Here is a 27,029-nt window from a genome sequence, read left to right on the forward strand (position 1 = left end):
AACAATGCCATTGTGAAGATTTCAGGACATCAGATAGTAAATGCAGGTGTGGGTGAGACACATTTTGCCCTGACCTCATTACTGCTGCCTGTATCTGATTAAGACAAGCATTCGGTTACCCTTGCACTGCTGTTAGCCTTTTCTAATCTGCTGGCCTTTTAGCTTGTCTAAATACACACAGACACCGATTAAACAAAACATGACCAAATGTACTGATACAATGCATAACAGAACAAAGTAAAGTGTACATTCTTACCTTACAACAATTCTCAAATCAAATGACACCAAACTATGAAAACACATACACACAGTTCTCACCTGTTCTGCTCCATATGCTGTGGCGAACTCCATAAACTCCTCGATGCGAACGAATCCATCTCCATCCTGATCGAGAGCTTGAAAAACAGCCCGCAACGCAGAATCATCCTCATCTTGAGGGGTCGCTGTAGGAACTGCGCTGTCAGCAACACTACCATCCTGGGGCGCATCTGAGCTCACACACAAGTCCAAAGCCATTTCAGCATGACTGGGAACGTCAGGAACATCGATATTCTCCTCCATCAGAGGCGTGCATGTTTCCTCTGGCGGGCAGACTCCGCTGGGAGACTCCTGTCTGAGCGGCAGGGGAGAGTCTACCTGTGGCTCTGCTATCTGAGATGGGTTTGGCAGTGTGTATGATACCTGAGGCAAGTCTACCTGTGTGCACTGGACAGGTAGATCAGTTTCCCCCTCTGCCCTCACATCAGCTGAGTCTAATGTGGCCCCTCCCCTCCCCTGCTCCACAACCACACCCACCTGGGTCAGCTGACAATCTGCAATTGAGAGGGGCATGGAGTCAGGGCTGGGAACACTCTCAGAGGAAAGGGTCACCTGATCCTGATCATTATCTCTGTCCTCTCCTTCTTCCTCCTGTACACACATAACTTCACATGTCAGGCTACCTGGTGCAGGTAACGCTGAATCTGAAGGCAAGTTTTCCAGGACAGTTGAGTTCACTATGGATGTATCCACACTGTTCTCCCCAGCTGAGGCAGCCAGTGTGAGGGTGTTCTGATTGTCATTATCAAACATAATGTGATTCTCAGCTGTGAGGCTCTGAGCATTTTCATTCTCAGTTGGCTCTGTCTGAGATACATATTCAGGTGTAGCCTCTTGCGTGTGTGTGTGCTCACAGTTATTGTCACTGATGGAAAGGTCCTCAGATGCTTGTTGTATTTTTAGTACCTGGTTGTTCTCAGTTGCACTGCCACCTTGGTCATGACAGCACTGCTGAGTCGTGGAGTTTACTGAGGTGTTATCTGACTGACACAGCCGAGCAAGCTCCTCCTGAGCATGCAGAAAAGGAGCGAGAGGGTGTGTATCCACTGCACAGAGACGCTGTGGGACTTCATCTATTAAGTCTTCTGAGCATGTGTTGATTGTCTGTTTGTCCCCTGTGTCCTCAAGAAAGTTATTCATGTTGGAATGTGATTTGTGTGGTTGGATTTCAGAGTCAGGTGAGATTGTTTCAGTCTCAGGTGTTAGCTCCGTGAATGCCTCAGGTGAGATATCCAGTGCAGAGTGAACAACAGGCGAGACTGAAAGTGTTCTTGTCTCCAATGCAGTGGAGGAGTCAGAATGTGACTGAATCTCAGAGGCATCAGGAAAATCTGAAGGTGTCTCTTTCTCAGAGGCAAATGGTTCAGGGTTCTGGATGTCATCAGCAGGTGGTGTTGAAGGTATGGTGTCACACAATATGGAAAGGTCAGAGTCTCCATCTAAGTGGCATGGAGTCTCCAGGGTGGTGTCTGTCTCAGGCATGTGCATATTCACACAGAGATCCTCAGTCTCCCTGCTGTTCTCAGGTATTACGTCCCAAGAGGTTAACGTGGACTCCACTGGACCTGCTTTCTCAGGTTCAGGTGAAACCAAGAGAACAGCTAAAGTGAGTACCGATTCAAGGTCATGTACTGGAGCGTCCTTAGGTACCGCATCAGGTAAGATGTCTTTCTTCTGCACCTCTTCTTCCATCTCCAGAATCTCATCTTTCTCATAAGAACTCTCGGCACTGAGGTCTGGTGAGCTTTCCTCGATTAGACTAGGTGCAGTTGGGCCAGGAGATATGGACTCAAGCAGCGTCCCAGAAATGGTCACTGAATCTGATGTAGTTCTTTCATTAATTGACTCGAGTAGATCTACAGGTGAGTGTGCCTCAGCCTGAATCTCATGTGTGGAGTCAGTTATAATATTACTAGCCAAAGGTGTATCAGACTCTTGTTCTGGGGACATCCCTGCATGCTCTGCATCAGGCGCCAGGGGGAGGGCACAGCTCCCGTTACATTGCTGGACATGTGATCCTAGACACAATGTTGGGGAAGCAGGTCTATCTGGGAGGTCGGGGTAAAAACAGGGAGGCGAGGAAGAGGAGGGGCAAATGAAGGGCAAGGGAGCCAGACATAACGGTGAAAGCTCAGGTTTCCAAGACGTAGTCCTACCTGAGCCTTCCATCACAGAGAAAGCCTCAGCCAGATCCAGCACATCTGTAAAGTCGACACCCAGGGGGTCTCTTACCTGCTCAGGTGTGCTCTGAGAGAGATCCTGCTCCAGATCACTCATCTGGGAAGGTGAGCCCAGATGGTTCTCAACTACTGTAGTCCGCGGAAGGGGAATGGACTGAGAAAGTGTCTTATCCAGCAAAGGCTCTAAAGGAAGTTGCCCTATAAATAAATCTAAAGGGCAACCTGTGTCAGCCACTGAAATGGACTGCAGGAGGTCCATACCCTGGGTAGGTGAGCCCTGCCTTGTTGCCTGCATAGATGTGCTAGTGTGCGTAGGGCTGGGGGCAGAGGAACTGAAACTGATGAGATCTCCAGTGTCCACATCTCCAGATGCATCACAGCAACCCTCAACAGCTAGTTCCTGGGGCTGAGGAGGCTGTTTATCCCATTCTGGAGAAACACATTCCGAACTCCGTTCCCAGGGATAGGTCTGCTCTAATCCGGAATACCGGGATGCCCGAAAAAGCTCATCTAAATTGAAGCCATTCTCCTGGAAAATCTCATCAAAGCTTAAAGAGACAATGCCAGGTTCTCCCCTCTGATGTCTCTCTGCATTTTTAGGGCTGCCAGTAACTACATCACTATCCATATCCAGGAGCAAAAATCCAAGAGAATTTTGGTCTGATTCCCAGTCGGAATGACCTCGCGGGCTGGAGAGAACCTGCTCCATTTAGGAGCCCTGTTCCTCTCCCCTGATGTTGAAATTCTCCACAGATATCTCCTTTTTTAAATTTCCATTGAACAATAATGTTTGGAATTCAAAGTCAATTTGCTTCCTCTTACAGCTAGTCCGCCAGCCGGAATATTATCGCTGAGATCCATGCGTACCTTGCATACAAGACTAAAACTGTCTCACTCCATGAGAGTGACAATGTTTGTTTCACTACAGTTGGAGTGTGAGTTCATTTAAATGACGTGCAAAGCTGCGCCGCCGAACAGTAGGGGCCTTTTTTTGGCAACGCTTCCTCATCCAGTGTGCAAACACACATCTAATCCTTTCCACTTTAGCCTTTTTAAAGCGACCTGATCCACAACACAATCCCAAAATCATAAAATAGGATTAGACAACAAAGTAACAGGGTTACCTATTTTACAGCTAAACCTAATATAACAAGTCGAAAACGTTATCATTACAAAAAAATGAAAAATAAAGGAACATTTTTAGAACATTATAACCACAAAACAGGGTGAAAGAAGATTCTGTGTTAACTGTGGTTAACAGACTGTATGCAAACACTGACTTCTCTGTTCAGTAAGGGAAAGAAAGAGTCAACACCAGTCATGGAAATTAATGTCATTTGTTTCGGAAACATGTCAGGGGTGTGTCCTACATCAGTATGACTCTTATAAACATCTTCATGAATATATACATGCTTTCACACCGACCCGAAAATAATTACGTCACTGTGATAATTAAACCATCTATGCCAAACAAACGCCTCAGTAACGTGACTGCCACTCCACACACTGAATTCACTCAGGAAAAAATTATCAGACCAAACCGTGGTTGCAGGGTTTCTATTATAAACGAAACGTACCAGTTTTGAATGGCATATTAAGACTGGAAGTTTAAATATATTAAGTATTATTACTGTGCAATAACCCACCTTAGTCACGTTAGCTAACGTTAGCTAACCTGTCCTCAGATCTGGTACCCTGAATAACCGTTAAAACCACGTCTCCCAAAAGCTTTGACAGTATATATCTCATGTGAAGGAGCCCGAGGATAATTGGCTGTATTTATGAGGGTCATTAGCCGGCTCTGTAGGCGACAGACTGTGTAAGTCTGTAAATCAGTTTAGGGATTTGAGCGCTAACGCTGGCGGCTAGCTGGCTAAGCTAAACCAGGCTAACAGCGGCAGCAGCATCCTTCTGTGGAAAGCGGAGTGCAGGAAAACACTGATTTATCTGGAAATAAAACCACGTACGTTCTCGGCAAACATTTGTCCCCTTGACAGGCAACACATAATAGTTTGTACTTGTCCCGACCACATTGGTAAACGGACAGATTTTTGTTGCTTTTTCCTCTCGGTGTTTTTCCTCAAGATTCCCCAGGCCAGCGGTCCAGAATCGAGACGTCCACCTGTGCTTCGTATTTAGCTCGGATTAGATGAAAAATGTCGAAAGAAAAACTGATAATCCTCTGTTTTTAGATAAAGCATTATCCATTTGATCCTTCAAGCGCCGGGCGAGGTGTGTCCGTAATCGGGAGGGTTTCAAACCAGGCGTCTTCCTTTACGGTGGATGGATAACATTGGCATCAGCAGCAGCAGCAGCAGCAGCAGCTATGAAACAGTGAGGAGCGATTCGCGAAGGAACCGTTCTTTCTGACCGACTCTTCTGAACGTATCGAGTCGGAAGATTCGACTCGCAAACGTAATTGGGTTGTGTTGTGGGCAGAGGAGCCAGAAATCACATTCACGTAAAAATACTGTTACTGCACTGAAATTATGGCTCATGTAGAACTAAGTGGCTACCAAAAACCAGCTTGAGTAAAAAAAAAAAGTCAGAAAAGCTACTGAGGTACCGAGGTCTCTATAGCCCAGCTGAAAAAGGACCACTCCTTTCTTTGCTTTTTGATGGGAACTGGCTTAATGCTTTCCAAAAGAGACCACTAGTTTCCTGTAGAACACATTTAGATCTCATTAGGAAACCATTAAATGCATTTAGAAACAGTCACTAATCACCTATTAACCCATAAGGATCCTTTACATTGTGATATCAACCTATCAAAAAAGCCGAAACACTTTACATAACTAAGAACCAACAGAAACGCTTAATGGTTTCTACGGTTTTTTTTCAAAAGGGTAAACACTCGATTGTTCGATAAGGGTTCTTTAGTTAAGTTAATGGTTCTTTTTAGAACTGTGAGCTCTATATAGATCCATTTTATGCTTAAATGGATCTTTGCATGGTGAAATGGTTCTTCAGATTGATGGTGTGTTGTATATGGTGCTATATAGAACCATTTTCAAAAAGGTTCTATATAGAACCATATACAACACATTCTCCATCAATCTGAAGAACCATCTCACCATGCAAAGAACCATTTAAGCATGTGGTGGGTGATGGTGATCTGTGTATAACTCATAGTTCTAAATAGAACCATCCCATTTACTAAAGAACCCTTGAACAACCATCTTTAAGTGAGTACTGCATTTCTTAATACATCTAGTTTCTTCCAGCACATGAACTGGATCTGTGAGTATAAAAGAGCAGTCTAACAGAACAGAACGAATTTAATCACACAAACAGTTAAAGCTTAAATATGAGGGACTAAAGGTGGAACCACAGATTGTTCTAGAAAACGTAGATTATTTCCTCACAAGTATAATCGAGTATGAGCAGATGTATCATTTGAAAATACTTCAATTACCAAAAGGGGTAAATGTTAATAGTTACTGTTTAACTCTGGGGTAAACAACAGGACCAAACGAGTGGGTTAATGATCGAAATGATAGCCTACAGTATTTCCGAACGTGAATCAAAAGAATCAAACCTCGCTTAGTTCGATTTACTCAAACGCGCTCGAAAGAATCGAATCAGTGAAGTGACTCGTAATTCTGCCCATCACTACTGTGCTGCTTCGCCGCATACACACACATACACACACACACACACACACACACACACACACGCCGCAGTCTGTCCGATACGGACAACCACAGGCGTCCAGCACAATTTTCTAATCGGCTCGGCGTTTTTGGTATGATGGCCTTACTTTGGCCAAAATGTTCAGAATGTCAGCAGCGATGCTGGATTGAATGTAAAAGGCGAGGCTGACATATTTCTTTCGTGACTCTCTAAAAATACCATCTAACCAGACCACGTCTCATATTTTAACCGTTAGCTGCCTGAACGTCCTTCAGTTCATTTAGCGCGAACGTGGCCCTTTCAGTTTCTTCCCAATAGCGACATCCAGTGGCTACAGCGAAATACTGCAGATGAACAGAACACCATGGAGCATAAATTATAAAAAGATTTATTATGAAACCTGCGTACACTATCAAACTGCATTCAGCTGAAATTATATGTACAATGCTTAGAAATGCATGATAATCCTCTTTGCAATTCTCCAGTTATTTCCATTATTACAATCTCCTCACATGTAGTGTTTAGTACAGATATAAACGAATAGAACTATGTTCATTAAGAACACTGAGCAAACAGTTTTCAAAGGTTACTGGTCTGGATTAAAATCAGGAAAATCAGTCTACTAGGCTTTAGATTTTAAGAATTACGTGTAACCCAACTTGAAAGGCAAAGTTGGACTTTTAATGAGCCAGTCTGAGATGGTAATATCCATCATGCAACACGTGATGAAATGGCTCAGCCGAATGAAATGTTTCTCAATACTCAATGTATATTATGGACAGTTTTGATCTGGTTAGGCACACAGGGAGTGAGCTCTCTACTTCTTTCCATCTCCCTCCCTTTAAATCAGGCTATTTGTCCTTCCTCTTCTCTGCTGACCAGAAACCTACAGACACAACAAGGGAAAGAAAAACAATAAAAAACAAATGCAAATCAGAAATCACTTTAAAATGCAATTTCTGTTTAATTTAGTTTGAAACAAAACATGCACTACATAAAACTAATGCACCTGATCCAGCCAATCTTGGACTTCTGAAAACGTTAATTATCTGGATCAGGTGGCAGACTGTGATTGGAATTAGACTCTGCTGTAGGGTAGGTCTCCAGGACCAGGGTTGACCACTGCCTTACATCATGTTGACTGGAGACCTGTTCACATTATCAGTTAGCCAATTCGTCAAGCTTTCGAAACGTTGGTGGTGGTTAAAATAAAGGGGCCAAATTTTACATTTTCAGTTTTTTCACCCTTATATTTTGTTTTTTTTTTAAATGCATTTTTACAAAATCATTTTCCAACCTCTCTGCATCATAATTAAATAGTGTTGTGCTACTGAGTCCTTAAGATGCAAGACTCATTCAAAAAGCTGCAATGTATGGAATGTATGAAACAGACTGTAATTGGAAACTTCAGCCACTTCAGTCCCAAGTACTCTGATAGGAATGCAGTAATAACACAGCATTTCAATGTGAATGAGCAGCTAACCTGGGCCATGTTCAATGTCAAAACGCTGTGCATTGTTTTGCTATGGCTTCCAGGTTGTATGACGTTTCATCGAAATGGTGCCAAACAGCGTGAAACGAGCTTTGAGGTATGTTTTCTCTGGTTTGATGGGTGTGTCAGAGTTATAACTCAATCAGCAGCGACGTTTTCATAAACCCCACCGAATTGAAAAGGCAGTGCACACAATGGATTCTAATAAAGTCCTCTGCACATGCAGCTTGATGTACACAACAATTAAATAGGGATCCGATTTGCAAAAAAATTCATGTGTTTTTTTCAAAAATCAATCTGGATATGCCTAAAGTTGGATTTGGGCTGTCAGTCTGAACATAGCCAGAGTGCTCAATGCAGCCCTTCTGTATGCCGAACAGGCAGTCACATGTAAACGTGTTCATGGTTGTGACATCACAAACATGATGAATTCAAAATTGGCTTTTTTCCCCTATTAATTTCCATATATTGATTGTATGGGATGGGGTGAATTTTAACAATGTTTACAAAGTATATCAAACTCTAAAATAGATTTTTCAGGCTCTGGCCCCTTTAAAATGTATTCAAGCAGTCTGCAAAGGAACCAATAGATTAGCTGATTAGTTTACACAGGCAAGTGATTCAGCTCATTAAGCCAATCCAAATCAAACCACCTAGACACCTAATTTATGCACTTCATTTGCAGAGATCTGAGTAATGAAATCAATGAGACCATTCTGAATTAAACATGTAGTAATGCAGACAGGAAAGCAGCCATATGAACTTTAGCAAAGCAGAACTGACAAAGATGCGGCACCACAACAAGCGTGTGAACAGCCAATTAATTAATTAGCCCAATTAATTAATTGTTTGTACTTGCACACAATCAACCGTTGATTACACACACACTTTCCACACACACGACAGTAAACATACTTAATTAGGCCTGTGCCTGTAACAGGATCCTCTTAAGGCTGATTTATACTTGAAGGCCCCGTTCACACTTGGTATATGTGCTGAGTGAACCGATCATTAGGTGTGAACAGGGTACAATGCGTCTTGGAGACACACTGTGATCCAGTCATTCAAACCACCTTTGGAGGTGGTCAGGCATGCATATGATCACATAACAGTTGTAGTAAAGCTTCTTGATGCGTCTTCGACAGCAGCGAGGGAGACCTTAATCAGCTATGTCATCTCAGCAGAGATGAAAACAGCTGCGTAGCTGTTTGTTTACAAGCTGCGTTGGCAGGTCATGTGGTCTTAACATTTATAACAGCTCTTTCATGCCAGGTATAAACGGCTACACGTCCTTCTGTCCACTTATTATTAGATCACTCAAGATGGATGTTAATAGCAAGTGTGTACAGGGCCAAAGAGCCTGATTCATGTGGGAATACTAGCATGGAAAAATTAATAAATTAATGTTTTCTTAAACCGGTGATAAATGAGTTTTTACCATCACTCGAAGCTGTATCTGTGGTAACTCAATTTATCATCCCTGGGCACAGGCCTACAACTAATAATCTTATACAGTAATATTAACAGGAGCCACAAACAGCAATATCTGATTTGTGAGCACAGTTTTATCCTGTTATGAACTTTCACACCTATTCACTCACACACCTGTGTGCGGTGCTGTCTCTGTCTCTCAGAGTTTAGCAGAGGGAGAGGAGGTTATACCCAGCAGACGCTCCACGTCATTGGCCGAGGTGAGCCATGCCCCTCCGTCCGCCACCACCGTGGTGCCAGTGACGTATGACGCAGCGCGGCTGGCCAGGAAGAGCACAGCGTGAGCCATTTCAGTCTTATTCCCGGACCTCTGTAGAGGAATGCCCTGGAAAACTCCTGAGCTCTCTGCATGGGATCCTCCTGAGACAAAGACAGAATGAGAGACAGAGAATGAATGATAATGTTGTACCCATTAGAAATTCAGACACTAATGAAAGGCTTTTCTTTATTTTGACTATTCTCCATGTTCTAGAATAACAGTGGAAAGATATAAACTATAAAATAACATTATTATGCAGTGGCCACAAATCACCATTCAATCTCAATAGTTTAGATTCTTTGAGGTATTCTTTAAAATTCCCTTCGTCTTCACGCAGCTTTACACACTCTTGATCAACAGTTCCACATGCTGAGACCTTAATTACAAAAGTATGTGGATACTCCTGCTAATTCATGGGTTTGGCAACACTCATTGCTTATAATTGCATAACATCATTGAACATTCAGGCAAGTAGTCTCCACAGACTCCATAAACTCAGCATAGTCATCATTTTCGGTCTGGTTTACAGAGTTTGGCTTGGAGGAACATAACTGGCCTGCACAGAGCCCTGCCCTCAACCCCACTGAACACCTCTGGGATGAATTGGAACACCGACTGCAAGCCAGGCCTCACCCACTCTTATGGCAGAATGTAAGTAAATCCTTTCAGCCATGTTCTAAAATCTAGCAGAAAGCGTTCCCGGAAGAGTGGAGGCTGTTACAGCAGTAAAGAGAGGACAAATTCCATATTAATGCCTATTGTTTTGGAAGGAGATGATCAATAGGTGCATAAGGATGTGATGTTCACGTCCACATCCTTATTGTACATGAAATCAGGTGTACCCACAATTTTGACTGGTATGGTACTTACAGGTTGCAAAAACAAAAAAAAACAAACTAATAATTATATCTCAAACACACCAGTGGCATAACCCAAATTCAATTTTAAGGGCAGGGGGCTTGTTACAGGTTGGGAGAGCCAACTAGGAAACATTATATCCCAGAGACATCGCAATAGAGAGGTTGTCAACCACCAACGAGCCAATTCTTCTTCATTATAGCTACAAAAACTAGAAAGATTAAAAATTTGAAAATTTAAATACAACACTGTGGGCACTGGCTGATTAAGCACAGGCCTACCTTTCAGCATTAAGTGTTGAAGTCTAACCGCAAAAAGTTGAAGACTTCAATGTTGTTGAACAATGTTTGCTGTCTTCTCCGCTGTCTTCTTTTATTTACCTAGCTTGCTACCTAGGTGAGTAGCAGCCTATGCTAGGAAAGAGCACAGCTCAGCTAAGTTCCCACAGTGAGACATGACTGATGGTGGCATGCATCTAAACATTGCCATAGTGATGGCTGCCAAAAGTTGGTCATGATCTAAAAGGTGGCTTCCAAGTGAGCAAGCGTAAGCCCCTCCAGGCCACCCTATAGCTATGTCCGTGAGGCACGCATACACACACACACACACACACACACACACACACACATACACACAGGTATATAGTCTTACCGAGTCGGCGGTAGCCCTCAGTCCCAGAGATGGGTCCTGGTGCCACTGTGTTCACTCTCACTCCACTGGGACCCCACTCAACTGCCAAATGTCTAGTCATGGCATCTACACACAGACACTCACAAAGACACACGCATATACATAAAATAGAGAGAAACTGTAAATTATAAAATGATCATATATACTGTGCCTTTATCAAATCCAATCAACACACACTTCAAAGACACACTCACCGTTAGCGGCTTTCGCTGACCCAGCATGCACCTGGAGTGCCTGACCCCTGTAGCCCAGGGTTGCTGAAATGTTCACGATGGAGCCTCCATGATCCTGAGACACATTCACACATTAAATCCTGCTGGTACCAACATCGAGCAAGTACCAAAACTATAAAATTGGAATTCCGCCCCCCACCAATTTAGTCGTTTCCAATTCCACCCACTAGTTAGGACTCCCCCAGTCACACAATACTACCCGTGCTAGGAGGGCGAAGACCTACACCGCATCTTTTCAAACGGCTGCTCACTGGACAGCCAAACACGCTCAGAGGAAAGCACCAACCGCCAGTTCTGTTACGTCAGCTAACAGACGCCTGTACTGACTAGCATAGCCAACAGACAGCCAAAGTAAATAGTCACTTTGTGCAGTGAAAAAAATGCCCTAAATCTTGCATGTGCTCACCTTAAACCATTTCTCGTAGAGGACTTTGCTGGTGTTGAAGGTTCCCATGGTATCAATCTCCAGGACAGTCTTAAAAGCATTGAAGGAAAGAGAGGTGGCAGGACATAGGAAATTCCCTGCTGCATCTAAACAAAGCCAGGCCAGAACAGATTTAACACAAAGAACAGAGTAGTTGAAATCGACTGAGCATGTGGAGGTATACGAGAGAGTGAGACCGACTAGGAGAGACAAAGAAGTGCATGAAGTCCATCAACAGCCTATTAGTATTCCTTTTGTCATCTCCCACACTGACTGCACCACATACATTACGTCAATATAGGTTCAACCAATTCAATCAGTGAGTTTTAGTTGGTGTACCCATAACGTCAAAGACGAAGGTGATTATAGCCTTCCCCTGTCTATAACTGGATGGGACCAATCCCAAAAGGCATCACCTGAGGGACTAATCATATTGGCCAATCATAAAGCTTGAGTCACTGGCATCTAAACTGTGGAAATGTCACACACATGAACCACAATGTGGAATCCTGATGTTCTGTTAATGGGGCTTTCCGACCCAAAACTAAAGTTTATACTGTTATTTGTTGTGTTTTGTAGTATTCTGTATCCTCAGCCTCATCTGTTTCACAGAATTCACTGAATTTATTATTTTCATGTTTACATTCATCACTGTTTTCTCACAACAGTGCCCCTAATATATATTACACAAGTGCATCATATAACCACTGTGAATCCCTGTGGTGTCACCCAATTGATATACAGGTTAATAAATACATCTCATTGTAGAGACTACTGTGCGACCTCTGTAGGACATGAATAAGCATGTTTACAACAGATGGTAGCGATGGTTACATATTTAATTTTGGCCGATAACAGGACGAGAACTAATTTCGTTCATATAGTGCCTCTCAGAAAAGTTCAAATATCTTCAATATACTTGAACAAAAATAATCATTATACCTAAATGGTTTGACTACTTTTGCTCCAACTTATAACTGTATATTCTACCAGCATCAACTCTGTTTTAATCACTGTTTGCACCAGTAGTCTTGCTGGCTGAGACCTCTGTGTAGGGATGACCCCTACGGTGACCCTAGACATACTGTTGATGAGAATGTCCACACGTCCAAACTCTTTCAGCACCTCGTCCACCGCGGCAGAGACAACGTCTGGCTGACGCACGTCCATTTGCAGGGGCAAGCAGTGTCTGCCCGTCGCAGTAGTCAGCTTCTTTGCCGCCTACAAACACCACATTCAATGACATTCTGAGATGTGAACACAAGCCAGACAAAGAAAGTAAATTAAACTAAAAAAAACAACAACTTTTTTGGCAGGACATAAGCTGTTTGCCGCTAATCTGCACCTAACACCTGAATAACCCTCTGGCCTTGCAGAGAGCTGAACATAAACAAAGTGATGAATTTAAGGCCAGATTATAAATCTGCAAATGTTTATCTGCAATTGTGTGGACTTGATATTAGTGTAGCATGAAAGTGTGCCCAAACCATAATGTACAGAAAACAAAGAGGAAAATCCTTTCTCTTTTTCACCCTCTCTCTCCAAGAACTGAACTGATGTTAGCTAAGGTCCAACAATCCATTTCTAAATTTAGTCTGATGTGAGGGAGTTTTCTCAATTTTTCAGAAGGAAGTTCAGACACAACACTAAAATAACTGTTTTACTCAGACCTTTATGGTTATGAACTTTAAGACTATGAGAGAAATGGTTATTTTCAAAGTTCTTCTTGTTGTTATCAAAATAAAAAAAAACTTAAGTGACCCATATCCCACATTTTCCTTGTATTTTCCATTTTTCCCTGTGGTCCACTTATTACATTTCTGAGGTTTTACATATTGAAAGTCATAATTAATTTTTACACGACCATTTTCCAACTAAACAGGCTGTTTTTGTTACTGTGTGTGTGTTTTGTTCTGATTGGTTGTCCTGCATTGTGCCTCATTCGAAAAGCACTTAGAGCTGAAACACTCTTTATAACTTCAGTGTGAATGGACAGGGCATGACATAAACAGGGAAATCAAAACAAACTTTTTTGTAGCTAAGTTTCCATTTATGGACTGTGTGGATTGGGGAGTGAGCAGCATGTGAGTGGGACACATGACCATAGTTGCATTAACACTGGATCTAAGGAAAATACTGAAAAACAGAGCATTATTCCTCCTCCACCAAACTTTACTGTTGGCACTATGCATTCTGGTAGGTAGCATTCTCCTAGACCTCACCAAAACCAGTTTAGTCCATCAGACTGGCAGATACTGAAGCGTAATTAATCGCTCCAGAGAACGAGACTCCACTGCTCCACAGTCCAGGGGCAGCCTGCTTTACAGCACTCCAGCCGATGCTTGGCATTGCACACAGTGATCTTAAGCTTGTGTGCAGCTGCTCGACCACAGAAACCCACACAAATGTTAACAAAATAAAATGTGAGAAAAATGTAAAATATGGGTCCTTTCACAACTCTAGGGGGCATATTCTACATTTTTCGAGATGGTTTGCGACAACTGTATGACATTAGGCATGCAGTTTGCACAATAAACTGGTGGCTGTAAGCTTCCATTACTTATCTACATTAGCCTTGTTGTTCCAGTGCAAAAATAAAGAAGGAAACATGTCTTGGCTGATCAACTACATACATGTGTGTGTGTGAGAGAGCGCAGATACCTCAGTGAGCTTTTCCAGATTCCTGCTGGCAATGACTGTGTCACACCCATGCCTGGGGGAGACAGGCCAGACATCAGAGATCAGACCATCGCAAATGAGAGGGCACCAGAGGCCCACCTCATGAAGCACAATTTCCTTTACAGAGAACACACTTCTGCACGTCTTAATACACAATTACTGAGTATTGGCTGAATTTCACATATTGGGGAAGAGCAAAACTTACAATATGGCCTGTGCAAAAGTTTTGGCACATTTTGTCTTTTATATGTTACCCCCCACACATGTTCAGCTTAAGAAATAAACAGAACTTGTGCACTAAAATCTGCAGAAAAATGCCACATCTAAAGGTCTAAAGGATGTGTTAACTCATTTTTACTTTGAAAAACAAAAAACAAAAAATTTACAGAAAGTTTGCATACGACTGTATATATACCAAGAAAATAACGTATATCACTACTTATTACTCCAATAAGCACAAACATGGTGGCAGTAGTGACACTGTGCTTTTTTATTGTTATAAATGCTTCACTTTCTACTAGTTTTTTAGTACTTAGTACTCAGTTTAAGGTGTTGGTAATGATTGAGTATGCCATGCTTAGAAAACAAGAGGAAGGGAGCACACCAACCTCATCAGAATCTCAGCAATACGGAACCCAATTCCAGAACCTCCACCTGTTATAAAGGCCACTTGATCCCTGCAAAGCACACACACATAGACAGACATGCGTTACAATTACATTGTTTTGTCAGACATTAAAAGGAATAGATTGAATGTGTTCCTAAATCATATTGCCTCTGTTTGAGGCGATATTACTGTAGCTTTGAGAAGGTGAGACACGTTTAGCTGAAGCTCTGTATTGATGCTTGTGTTGTTTTCCTGAAATGATGTCATCCATGATTACTTCAATAAGTCTCATTTAGAAATTTTGTCAAGCTTTTTCAAGATCTAAAGACCCCCTGCAGTACTGGCCCAAAAGAAATAGGAATGATTTGGAATAGGAATGAGATTTTTGCTCAAAACACAAAATTGGCAATCAATCAATTTATTGTTTTTTATTTTGGCAGATCTGTGTTGTAATTTTATGACATAAATAATGGCAGCTGAGTGAACTCACACTATATGTGGATGCTGATAACATCTGTCATATCAAAATGTTATACCATAATTATGCATGAGTCATTGTGATGAACAGCCTTTTACTTGTGTAGCACTTTATGTAGCACTTCATTTGATTCATGTTATTTAAACAGGAAATCGATTTTAAATTGGAACATTTTAAATGGCACGTCTGGCACATTAAATAGTAAATACTGTTGTTTGTGTGCAAGTTTGGCTAATAGAAAAGCCAGATAGTTAATAAGTAATATCATCATTTTACTGGGGTTGAAGGGAGGGGGCAAGAAAGGATACAAAATTCTCTCAGACCGATGAAAACGAGAATATTACACAACATGACAAATAACACATTAAATGCTAGGTTTAGGCTGGAATGCCCCTTTACCTTAATACTTAATTCAAAGAAAAAGAAAACAACCACCAGGATTCTTTTAAAAATTCTGGAGTGGGAAAAACGCTTTTGTACGTTAAACTATGGCGCATCTGAAACATTAAACTGGTTTTACACTCAGATTAAACGACATGTAAATCACTTTACTGAGTAAATGTGTAACAGTCTCTCTTACTTGAGCAGGTCTGGACTGTAGATGTGAGTGTAGCTGCTCAAGCAGTCGTCGCTCTGAACGTCCTCTGGGATTTCTGCCATTCTTCTGCAGCAGGAAACATAAAACCAAGTAGAGGCGTTAAATTATCCCTCACCGTCTTTATAACTTGTGTTTTTTCCCTAATTACAGCTATACAGTAATCCGCTAAAAACAGAAGGACTGCATGGCACTAGCCGGGGGGAGACTTTGTCCTCACTGTTACGTAAAAACACGGCTGAAAAAGTCCGATTTAGCAAACATATCAGAGCTTTAACTGATCTTCGAAACCTTAAAAACACTTCAATCGATGTGCACGTCCGATAAGCGGCTGAATTGAGGTTAAAAAAACTAAGCTATTTCAAATAAAAGTAAACTTACACTGTACCTGGGAGGGCTCCAGGCGTGACGTCAATTTACACGGTGCATCATGGGAGCTGTAGTTCAACGCGTTGTACCTGGCAACACAGGTTTATTGACCATATTTTGTGTCGTGAATTTAAACACCACTAGATTAACTTTGCAGTAATCCCACTGTGTAGTAGTAGTAGTATCCCATTCTGGTATAAATAAACACATTATTTACTTATTGAATCCAAAGGGTCTTTATAACCATCAGTAGCAACAGTTCATTTAGGTGATGCAGCGCATTTTACAACCTATAGCTCAGCTTTGTATACATACAAGAAAAACAATTAGAAAGTCATATGCAAAAATTTGCTCTCCTCTGGTCAAATGTTTTGTCATTCACCAACAAGTTAACATCCTCAGAGAACACACTTTTTTACATTTTAACACAAATCACAATTAATATTTATTTTCTGAATTTAACATATACGGAAAAAATAAAATGCAGTCTGTGTAAAAGTTATTGCGCATTATGCATGTATATAAATAACAATATGTTAAATTCAACACATGAACAGAAAATCAACAAAACATGCACTTTGATCACATCCAGGGGTATTCAAACTTTTGCAGACAACTGTATGGCCTTCTTCTATTTGCCATTGATAGCACATTGTTATATAAAACTGTATTCAGTCCAGGAGTATGAAGCCAGCTGATGGAAGGCACATTAACCTTTAGGTCAATCCCTAATTTCCCACTGGGGATTAATACAGTACATCTATCTACAACCCAAGTAACCCAATGCAAAACTACAGTCATAGCAGTACTGTCCAGTGTTGTAAGATGTTGCAGTTTGCCTCTTTAATAGCATGAGTTCGTCAGTGGCAATCACAATACTCTTATGCCGTTGTCATCGTCTCTACAGGGTGAGTCTGAGTACTGTCAGCTGCCACAGGCTGAGAGTGAGTTTCCATCGTTACAGCAGCTGAAGACACTGGCACAGAAACTGTGGTTTCCAGGCCAACCAGTGATGCGCTGATATCCCAAAGTTTGACTGCTACTTCCTGGTCCAGAGCCCTGGGGGCAGGCTCCTTCTCCGTCATCACATCAAAGTATCGGCCGGTCACCCCTTCCAGCTCCTTGGCAACGGCAAGGTAGACACTGGGCTGCGCACCAAGCTTAGGTGACTTTATCAACAGGTAGAAAAACGGACCTGAGGAGGACAGTAACACCCACACAAGCATTGATTTTGGCTCTTTCAGAAGTTGCTTCTCAAACATCATCAGATAAAAGGTGTTTACGTGCACCAGCCGCTCTGTTAGAAACTTGCCTTATGGCATCGGCTTTGCTGGTGTACAGTTAGAGACTGTAGCTCATCTGCTGCTACACAGTTTGTGTTAGTTATTCTCTAGTTCTTTGATCGTTGGACAGTTCTGAACACAGAGCTGCTCTTGGGGTGGATATTTTTGGGTGGTGGACCACAACAATGACACTTGTGGTTATATAGGTATAATCAACCAGAAAATGACCAATAATGAATGGGGTAGAAGAGATAGGATGCTGACAGAAAGTGCATGATACTAGATGGGCTACAGTCCAAATGTACACCTATAAACTGGACTTAAAAGGCAGGTGGAGGGCATAAAATAGGTAGTGAGTGAAAGAGTAAGTAGGGTTTCTTTTTTTTTTTAACCAATATTTTTCCCAATTTAGTCACCAACACCACCCACCACATGATGCTATCAAGCTGTGAAGGCCAGACACGTGGAGCGTCATCGCAACTTTTCAGAACGGCTGCTAATGCAACGTCATTAAACAGCTCAACACGCTTGGAGGAGAACAGTACCTACCAATTATTTTACATCTTATTTTACATCGGCTAACAGACGTGACTAGCATCCTGCTGAGTGGTGGGGTAGAGGGAGGACCATCCTACCCACCCAGAGAGAGTGAGGTCAATTATGCTTTCTTTAAATCCCAGCCATGGATGGCTGTGGCATCACTGAGATCCAACTCATGATCTCCTAAAGAAAAGGGCCAACACTTGGATAGTGGTGCCTCCCAGGTGCCCTCTAGGTAAGGGTAACTAAGAAAGTAGGAAAAATGTTGCAGTTTATTAATTAATTCATTTATTTATTTTCTTTTTCCCCAATTTCCTGACCAAATTTATTCATATCCAGTTCCACCCACTAGTTTGGACTCCCTCAATCACACAATACCACCAGCGCTAGGAGGGCGAAGGCTAGCGCAGGCTTCCTCCAAGACCTGTAAAGAGCCACCGCATCTTTTCAAACTGCTGCTCACGCAACGTCATTGGCCAGCCAAATGCACTTGGAGGAAAGCGGCAACCTCCAGTTCTGTTATGTCTGCTAACAAATGCCTGCTCTGGCTAGCATTGCGCTGAGTGATGGGGGGAGACTGGGGGCCATCCTATCCACCCAGAGAGCGAGGCCAACTGTGCTCTCTTGGACTCCCGGACAAAAAATCTTGCAGTTAACCTACAAGTTATTTAGATGAATGAGTACTGAAACCACTCCTTAGTTTCCTTCACTATCCACAGTTAACAATTATGTCTGCTTAATTAAAGGAGAATTCAGCTAATTTTCTACATGTCTGGATAATTTAATCGTTGAGATGTAAACAAAGTCATAGAGACTGGTTTGATGTGAGATCGTGAATTCTAGAGAAACTTATCCACTCTGACTTTCTTTACAGTGGTGGTGATAGGAACCAGGGGCCATGATGTCTACAATGCAAATGTAGCCATTTTACTTACTACCCAAAACCACCAGTGTGTCTTGTTTTTATAGTTTTATATGTAATGTTAATAATGCTAAAATAGTGGTAAACCTGAAAGAAAGACTTATTTGGGTACTATTTTGTTTGTATCTGTCGCCCGACATGCACCTCTCCAAGGTGAATGTAATTTTTTACATTTAGACCAAATTATTGTGAAACACTGTTTCAAGCACCAGACAACCTGTTCATAACAATTTCACACAAAACCACTCTGAATGACTCTGTTTTCATCTTAACCACATACTTATGAAGAAATTATAAAAAACTGCTCCCCTTTAATGGACTGATTGATAAGTTGTTCGACTCACTGAGTACGGAGCTGGAGAACTGGGACTGGTGCATTCCAGTGTGTCGACCTAATTCCGTGGCAACAACCCCAGGGTGCAGAGCATTTACTGTGACTCCCGTACCTAGTATACACACACACACACACACACACACACACACATAAGTAATAGATTCTTTGAATGGAACAGGCTAATACTGTACTATTACACACTATTATAGCCAGAATTCACAAATACAAACACACGCAATCACACACACACCATCTTACACACCCTCAAGTCTGCGGGCGAGCTCTCGTGTGAAGAGGACGATGGCGAGCTTGCTTTGACAGTATGCTTTCTTAGTGTCAAACTTCTTCCTGTCCCAGTTCAGGTCTGTAAAGTCAATCTCCCCAATAATGTGTGCCAAAGACGACAGGTTGATCACCCTGCTGGGGGCGGAGTCCTTTAGTTTATCCAGCAGCAGATTGGTCAATAGGAAATGGCCTATTATAGGACAGGCAAAGAACACTGACTAATTAGTACACATACATATATATATATATTTTTTTTTTTTACATAAAACCATTTTAGATGCTTAAATAAACATTGTTTTTGTAGGTTAAAAGTGGCTTATATTGTGGGATTGTGGGATGTGCCTTTACTTTTTAATAAGAACCCCCAACTAAATCTCAAAAATTTTTGTTGTGCAAATTTGTAAAATGTATAAATAAACTATTTTAATACTACTTTCGGAAAAATGTTGTTTCACGTCTTAATTGCTAAGTGGCATGATAAAAATCACCGCAATTGCTCTTATGTCTACGTTAGTACATGTGTCTACGTAAGGCTAACCTTAAAAGTCCGACTGCCTCGCAAACAAAGTGGAACACTTCAGATGCAACAATCTAGACAGCAGGAGGTGATATAAGAGACTGCTGCATTTTCATTTGAAATGTGACTGAAACATTCCTGAGCTGCTCAGCCAAAGCAAACATATTTTGAACTGTTTGTACGTCGCATTATCTGTGATCGTGACATACCAGCTTAATGTTTCTGAAAAAAGTCATACTTGAGGAAAATTTAAACTATTTTACCAGGTGATCCAGTATCTCCCCCACTACTATGAGCAATCACTCTGAAGTACACAGAGTAATTTTCTAAAGGGGTTAAATGGAAAACACGGAAAAGAATGAACATTTAACAAGACAAAACAGTGGCCCCAAAAAAGTGGGAGGTAGAAACGTTAAAGTCTGGGGCTGTTTCCCTTACATTGTACCAAAATGTGCTCTCCCACTTCATACAGTCCATTCAAACTAAGAAACTAAGCTTCTTTTTTTAATGAATTGTTTCTGTGGTGTATAAAAAAATAAACAAACAAAAAAAAAGAACACTTCGCATCAGCCTACAGCAGTGTAGCTCCGCCCCAATCATGCTGAAATTATAAGGAGCATTTCAGCCTGTACTGCTTTAGGAATGAGGCTAATGAGTTTGGTAACATATATCCATCTTAAAGGCACAGCAACAAAAACAGCCTGTTTTTCTAAGGGATAAAGAGAGGATAGTAAATTATAAGTAGACATCATGGGGAAAAAATAAAATGTAAGAAAAATGTATGATATAGGCCCTTTAAATAAATGCCAATCAGTTTGACATTTTGCTGTGCACAAATGTCCAATTGCTTTTTGGGGTGACTGTACATGGTGGTGAGATGCAAAGGCTCAGGCAGTTCCTTTTTGAGAATTATGCTGTCTTTTCCTTACTCTTCGAACGGATTCCTAACCTTTAGATCTAATAAGCCATGTGACTTGCTGCAAGCAAATAAAAAAGGTAATTACTGCTAATCAACACCAAAAGCATCTCCAAATACTTTTTATCCATTTTACTAACATTATATAGGCTCCTGTTGATGATGCAATACTAACTAAAATCTCCATCTTTCCATCTATCCATCCTAATTTCCATCTATCTTCATGTCTTACACAGATTCTCTGTTTTAATGTAATTAGCTATGTTGTTTATTTTACACATAGTAAGTAAACATCTTCATAAGCATTCAGTAGCTGTCCTGTCTCAAAACAGACGGATGGTCCCTGATGTAGCACAAATAAAACACCTGTGTGACAGAGAAACGTGAATAAAACATGACCATACTGCAGGAGACTCCTTTATGAGCAAACAGCTCGGGTTCCACTGTTTGTTTCTGTTTGAGTGCTTGTTCTTGTATTATGTCCGTCTTTGCTATGTTCTTACCCAGGTAGTTGACTCCGAGCTGCATGTCAAAACCATCTTCAGTCTTTCCCGGAGGACACCTCATCACAGCAGCATTATTGATCAGGACATCCACCCTTTTCTCCTCTAAGAGACAAATGATCTTGGTCATTTTCAGTATCACAATATTATGCATATAGAGGTAATCTACAATAAAATGCAGGTGTAAATGCACATTTAAGGGCCCATATCATGTAAAACTGAATTTGAACACTTGAACATTAAAGTTTCAAAACATAACATTCACTGCCCAGAAACTATGCTGCACAGACTGCCCATTTTGAATTCATTATTTTTGTGATGTCATGAAAACCAACATTTTTACATATACCTGTTTATTCAGCCTACAGCAGTTTAGGTCCACCCACTCTCCCTTTAGTTACAAGGAGTGTTTCAGCCTTGACTGCTTTTAAAATAAAGCGCAATACCGGATAGCCAATCAGAACAGGTCATTTGCATATAGCAGTCTTAAAGGCACAGTAACAAAAACTTTAATTTTAATGAATAAAGACAAGTTTAAGAAAAAAAAAGTGTGAATATTAATTATGACTATTTTTGGTACATAAACCTACCCAAATACCAAGTGAACCTAATAAAATACATTAAAAATCTAAGATATCAGTCCTTTAAAACTGATTGCTCAAAGCTCTATAGGAGGTGGTCTGAGACATACTGAGAAGCCAGATGTTATTTAGGAGTACATCCGTCTCGCCAAGCCACAACACCCAAAATCTATCACAATACATTATATCATAACACATGTGGTCTATAGACGTCTGAAGTCATTGTGTAGTCAGCGTCATAACTGTATAAGGAACTCATTACGGGAAAAATGAATACCATTTTCAAAAATAGCTGCTATCGTAGCCTGTGGTAAGTAAAAATAGTCTAATGTCGATATCTTTTATCCTACCTACATTTTTTCTTCGAATGCCACTGAATCCTCTGTGAGATTATTAAAGAGTTGCAATGAATATTGCTACAAGCAAGCTAACACCGCTGCACGTAGAACTGACATCATAAGAGTGGCATCCTCACCAGAACACCCCATACAAACCAGCAAGCTTTTTTCTGCTTTTTTGGAACGATTTTCAAAAATGTCATTCATTTTCAATAAAAATTAAGTTAAATGCCTTAAATGCTGCTGGCCTCAAAATGATGCATGACTTTAGAGGTACATGACTGTAATGACTAAACACACAAATAGGAACATTAATCATTAACTAAAACGTGTTTAAGTGCAAGATTCATAATGCCATTATACATTAAGTGGACATCAGACCAACATGCTGCCATGAGTGATCGTGTGCAGGTATGTGTCCTACCCTCGTTGATCTTCTTAGCAAAGCTACGTATAGACTTCATTGAAGCCAGATCGATGTGTCGTGCATAAACGTGAGGGTTCAGTGTGGACCCTCTGATCTCACGTGCAGCAGCCTCGCACTTTTCCATGTCCCGACAGCCCATAATAATCCTGCCACCTGCCCAGACATAAGACAGAACAAAGTCACAAGCCATATAAGACAATATATGTCAAAAAACAAACAATTAAAACTGATCAAGTACAAAGAAGATAGACTACTACAAGAATTATGGCTTAGGATGATCTGATCTGAGCTGACAAATGGTTCTGAAACTTGGGAGGCCTTGTTAGGTGTTGTGGATTTGTAAGTCAGTGGAGCAGAAATGGACCCTAAGTTCGGCTTCAGATGCACATGTAGATGTATCTTTTGCACGTTAAACTGGCGTCAACTTTTGAGATTTTGTCAGCTGGACTCCATTTAATGCCATTTAATACAGTGGGTTTTATTTGTCCAGCTCTGTGAGCCATGAGGCAATGCATCTCATTCAGGTTATACAGTTTAATTTGAATAATTTAGTAGCTTTTAAGCAAGAAATTCTTGTGAGTTTTCTGACACATTTGTTTCTACCGGGTTTGTTTTAGTTGCAGTGCAATTTTGAAAAATAAAAAAAAAACAAAATCGTCCTACAGCCCTAAAACCGTGGTCTCTGGTTGGTCATTTTGCATGTTGGTTAAATGGCCTTTTCTGTCAAAGTAGGTGGTTCTTGCCCACACTGAGTGACAGAAAACATCAGACCAAAGTACATCTTTAACCAGACTCGCTTGCAAAACTAAATGGACCCTGACCTGGACCTTCAAGTGGAATTTCACCAATTTTTCAAAATTGTACAAATCAATTGTTAAGATGTAATCCAAGTCTTTCAGAGTGGTCTAATGTGCATTATAAAGAAAGTCACTCTGATTTTTTTACAGCAGTGGTGACTGGAACCAGGGATCACAAAGTCGCATCACAAACATTTTATTTGCAGCCTCAAACAATCAGGGAACCTACGTGTGTCTTTTGAGTTTCATATATGTATATAATATTGATAATGGTAAAATAGTGGTAAATGCAAAACAAAATTACTTTAAGTGCTATTTTGTCTTACATTGTTCTGTGTATCTATCCATCATGAATAGAATAAAAATAGGCAAAATGTTCTCAAAACTATTGTAAAATTATGCTTCCAGTATCAGATCACACACACACACACACACACACACACACACATCAAATTACTCTGAATGGCTGTTTTACATCTAAGTGATTTAATTATGCTAATTTATTTTAATTATGGGAATTCTTTAACATCTATAATCATACCTCGCTTGGCAAGTTCCTGAGCCGTCTCCTTCCCAATTCCTGTGTTGGCCCCAGTTATGACCACCGTCTTCCCAGGGATCTTTGCTTTACTTGGGCATGGGCCTCCAGTGACGTAGTCCCTTGAGAGGAGCACAAAAAAGATATGGAAAAACAAAATGACATTAGTGCAGGGCAGGTTGGCTTTTTTCAGAGAATCAGATCAATTGGCTCAGCTCACAAATAAGAGCCAACTCTTTTGGCTCCTGTATGGCTCCTCAATTAGTAGCAAGGACAGTTTTTGTTCCCATAATGAATCAGTTTAGAGGTATTATCTAATACCTCTAAACCTAAATGTAAGATGTTGGTAAGTAGATATGCAGACAGGCAAAATGCAGGCAAATCAGTCAACCAGTCATGAATAAGCAAAGGCAGTTTAAAAAGTAAAAAACAAGAGGAACTAATGATGCACAATTAAAAACAGAAAACAGAAACATAATATTTGCTTGCAGGATAAATCAATCATATTGATCTTAGATTAATGAGAGGAACTATCGAACTGCTGCATTACAAATCTGTGCAGTATTGTTTAATGGGTGAGGTACATTATAATGTATTTATACTAAAATATGGTAATATCATATTGATGTGACACGTATTACATTAATATTATTTATTAATAATAATATTTATTCCTCTCTGATACAGAAAATGACAAATCTGACATGTTTGAATCAGCCGATGTCAGATGAGCGCCTAGTTTACTTCACGTCATATGGGACCAAAGCAACCACAGTGGGCAGATTTCAGTTAGTTTACAGCCGTGTCAGTGATACATAGGAAACACGTAGGCGTGAAATACTTTTACAAATGCCTTAAAGGAGTAAAATCTATATCTGTGCCTTGTAGCGACCAAATCTCTCAGAAAGCAAAGTTAACAGGAGCCGTTATGCTAAGCTAACTTAGCAGGGCAACCGTAACTTACTTCAGCAACACGGCGCCGCCAATAACCGTCCCGAATACAGACACGGGCAGAATAAACTTACTCATGGTGGGAATGTTAGGAGAACATCAGCTGAACGACCTAATAAAAAACACCAGTAAAGACCAGAATCATGTTAAGCTCCACTTTACACGTTGGCTACAACCACAAGGTGAACGTGACGTCTTCATTTCGGGAGCGCTCCAATCCGTGTACTTGTGTACTAAGCAGGACGTTTAGAAAGTGCGCACAATTCAAATCCAAAACGTTGGTAGTCCAACATCGAGTGCGCAAAAATTACAGAGTCAACGACGCACACTTGGCTGAGCAACACGTTCTGCAGAGATTTGAACTGTACAGGCACAAAGGTAGGTCTGGAGCACTAGTGCACTAGCTAGTGTACCAGTTTACAAAACGCCACTGCTCTATTTGGAGCACACCCAAGACACACACACCCCCAAGATCAGTAATCAAGGCTGCTTTCAGAATCACACAGAGGAGACGGGGAAAATTGACCGCAAAGCTAAACCATATTTGTGTATGAGTTCAGCGCGTGTAGGATGATGATGCGTAAACCTGCACACAGTCTGAGGAAAGAAACTAGAACAGCAGACAGTTTTTGTTGTTTAAAAAAGAAAAGTTAAAGAGCGCCTTCTAGTGAATCTTGCATCAATTTGGCATCTCAGTTTTACAGAACGTACAATTTGTCTGATAATTTCTAGTCTTTGCCTTTTCTCATAAATTGTGTTATTAATCAAAATACAGCACAAAAATCTATTTTAAAACAAAATTGAGACCTCTGTCTTCATGATTTCCCTTCATTTTAATAAACTATGTCAATGGACAAATGACAGTAAAATAGAAACACTTGAAATGCCAATATTGTTTAATGTGATTATATTAATTACATACTGATATTATGTAAACATATTTATTATTATTGTTGTAGTTTTAACAATAATAACTATAACAATTTAAATAAAGCATATCATTCAACATTTAATAGATAAGTGTAAATGATTACTGTACATGACACAATGCATCAGGTGTGGATGTAATTCTACTTCAGTGAAAAATGTCACCTAATTCTAGTTAACCATTGCTACAGCATGCATATAGTGTTATAACCCCACATTTTGTCTAGGGCACTGTGGGATCAGTAACATGACATTAGAACAGTGAACTGGTGATGAAGGTATGAAAGAATGAGGAACTGACAAATAGGGCTTTTGAAGCCATTTTCATTCAAATTGAACCATGTTGTGTTCTAGTGCAGTGGCTCTCAGCACAGGTGCTGACCAGCACTGCCATGCACATTATAGTCCTTGACCCAAATGGGGCACTTGTGGTTCTGCTGTCATTCCCAAAACGCCTTACGATGTATCATTTCTCATTCTGCTACTCAAAAGGGCACTAGATGCAGACTCTGCAGCGGCCTCTTACTCAGAATTCTTTAAGATTCAGCCAACTTCTAACCGGAGGGAACAGTTTTGTTTATCGCTGTCTGACCAACACATCAGAAAAAAAGAGAATATGAGAAATAAAATGCACTTCATATTATTTAACTTACCAGTGAGCTGCATTATGCTTGCAAGCTGAATTGAAGTACAACCAATTCCGCCATCAACAAATATGGCACATGCAGATTTGCGATGTCAAGCTTGTAACGATAGCAGGACCCTTTATAGAATGCTATAGAGAAACAAGGTTCTATATAATACCATATACATTCTCCATCAATCTGAAGAACCACTTCACCATGCAAAGAACTCTTTAGACAT

At 40.8% G+C, this 27,029-nt stretch overlaps 3 protein-coding genes across 7 annotated transcripts in view; all 3 read right to left on the bottom strand.

Annotated features, from left to right (window-relative positions):
• rab11fip3 (RAB11 family interacting protein 3 (class II)) overlaps positions 1-4,802 on the bottom strand; it is a 62,796-nt gene extending 57,994 nt beyond the window's left edge. For both annotated transcript variants that reach the window (XM_036590824.1, XM_036590816.1), the window contains exon 1: positions 319-4,802. In XM_036590824.1, the coding sequence (XP_036446717.1) occupies positions 319-3,207 (2,889 nt within the window). In that variant the 5' untranslated portion in view covers positions 3,208-4,802. The remainder of the gene's footprint in view (positions 1-318) is intronic.
• Positions 4,803-6,503: 1,701 nt separating this feature from the next.
• decr2 (2,4-dienoyl CoA reductase 2, peroxisomal) lies at positions 6,504-16,373 on the bottom strand. Of its 3 annotated transcripts, none has more exons than XM_036590902.1 (10): positions 16,326-16,373; positions 15,923-16,006; positions 14,866-14,934; positions 14,240-14,291; positions 12,664-12,799; positions 11,561-11,685; positions 11,116-11,209; positions 10,883-10,987; positions 9,286-9,474; positions 6,504-7,017 (listed from the first exon to the last, which is right to left on the bottom strand). In XM_036590902.1, exons 2-10 carry the CDS (start codon positions 16,000-16,002, stop codon positions 6,983-6,985), a joined length of 885 nt encoding a protein of 294 aa, XP_036446795.1. In that variant the 5' UTR covers positions 16,003-16,006; positions 16,326-16,373; the 3' UTR covers positions 6,504-6,982. The 3 variants fall into 3 exon arrangements, with proteins under 3 accessions (XP_036446795.1, XP_036446787.1, XP_036446804.1); XM_036590894.1 differs by having other exon boundaries at positions 16,319-16,373; XM_036590911.1 differs by lacking the exon at positions 16,326-16,373 and having other exon boundaries at positions 9,229-9,474; positions 15,923-16,311.
• Positions 16,374-16,455: 82 nt separating this feature from the next.
• Positions 16,456-25,604, bottom strand: LOC118822058 (retinol dehydrogenase 13-like). 2 transcript variants are annotated; one of them, XM_036590880.1, is made up of 7 exons: positions 25,313-25,604; positions 24,291-24,409; positions 22,950-23,105; positions 21,607-21,711; positions 19,648-19,860; positions 19,396-19,497; positions 16,456-17,501 (listed from the first exon to the last, which is right to left on the bottom strand). In XM_036590880.1, exons 3-7 carry the CDS (start codon positions 23,089-23,091, stop codon positions 17,188-17,190), a joined length of 876 nt encoding a protein of 291 aa, XP_036446773.1. In that variant the 5' UTR covers positions 23,092-23,105; positions 24,291-24,409; positions 25,313-25,604; the 3' UTR covers positions 16,456-17,187. The 2 variants fall into 2 exon arrangements, with proteins under 2 accessions (XP_036446773.1, XP_036446764.1); XM_036590871.1 differs by having other exon boundaries at positions 25,252-25,603.
• Positions 25,605-27,029: the final 1,425 nt, after the last annotated feature.

Source organism: Colossoma macropomum, unplaced genomic scaffold, assembly GCF_904425465.1.
Source record: "Colossoma macropomum unplaced genomic scaffold, Colossoma_macropomum, whole genome shotgun sequence".
Lineage (NCBI taxonomy): Eukaryota > Metazoa > Chordata > Actinopteri > Characiformes > Serrasalmidae > Colossoma > Colossoma macropomum.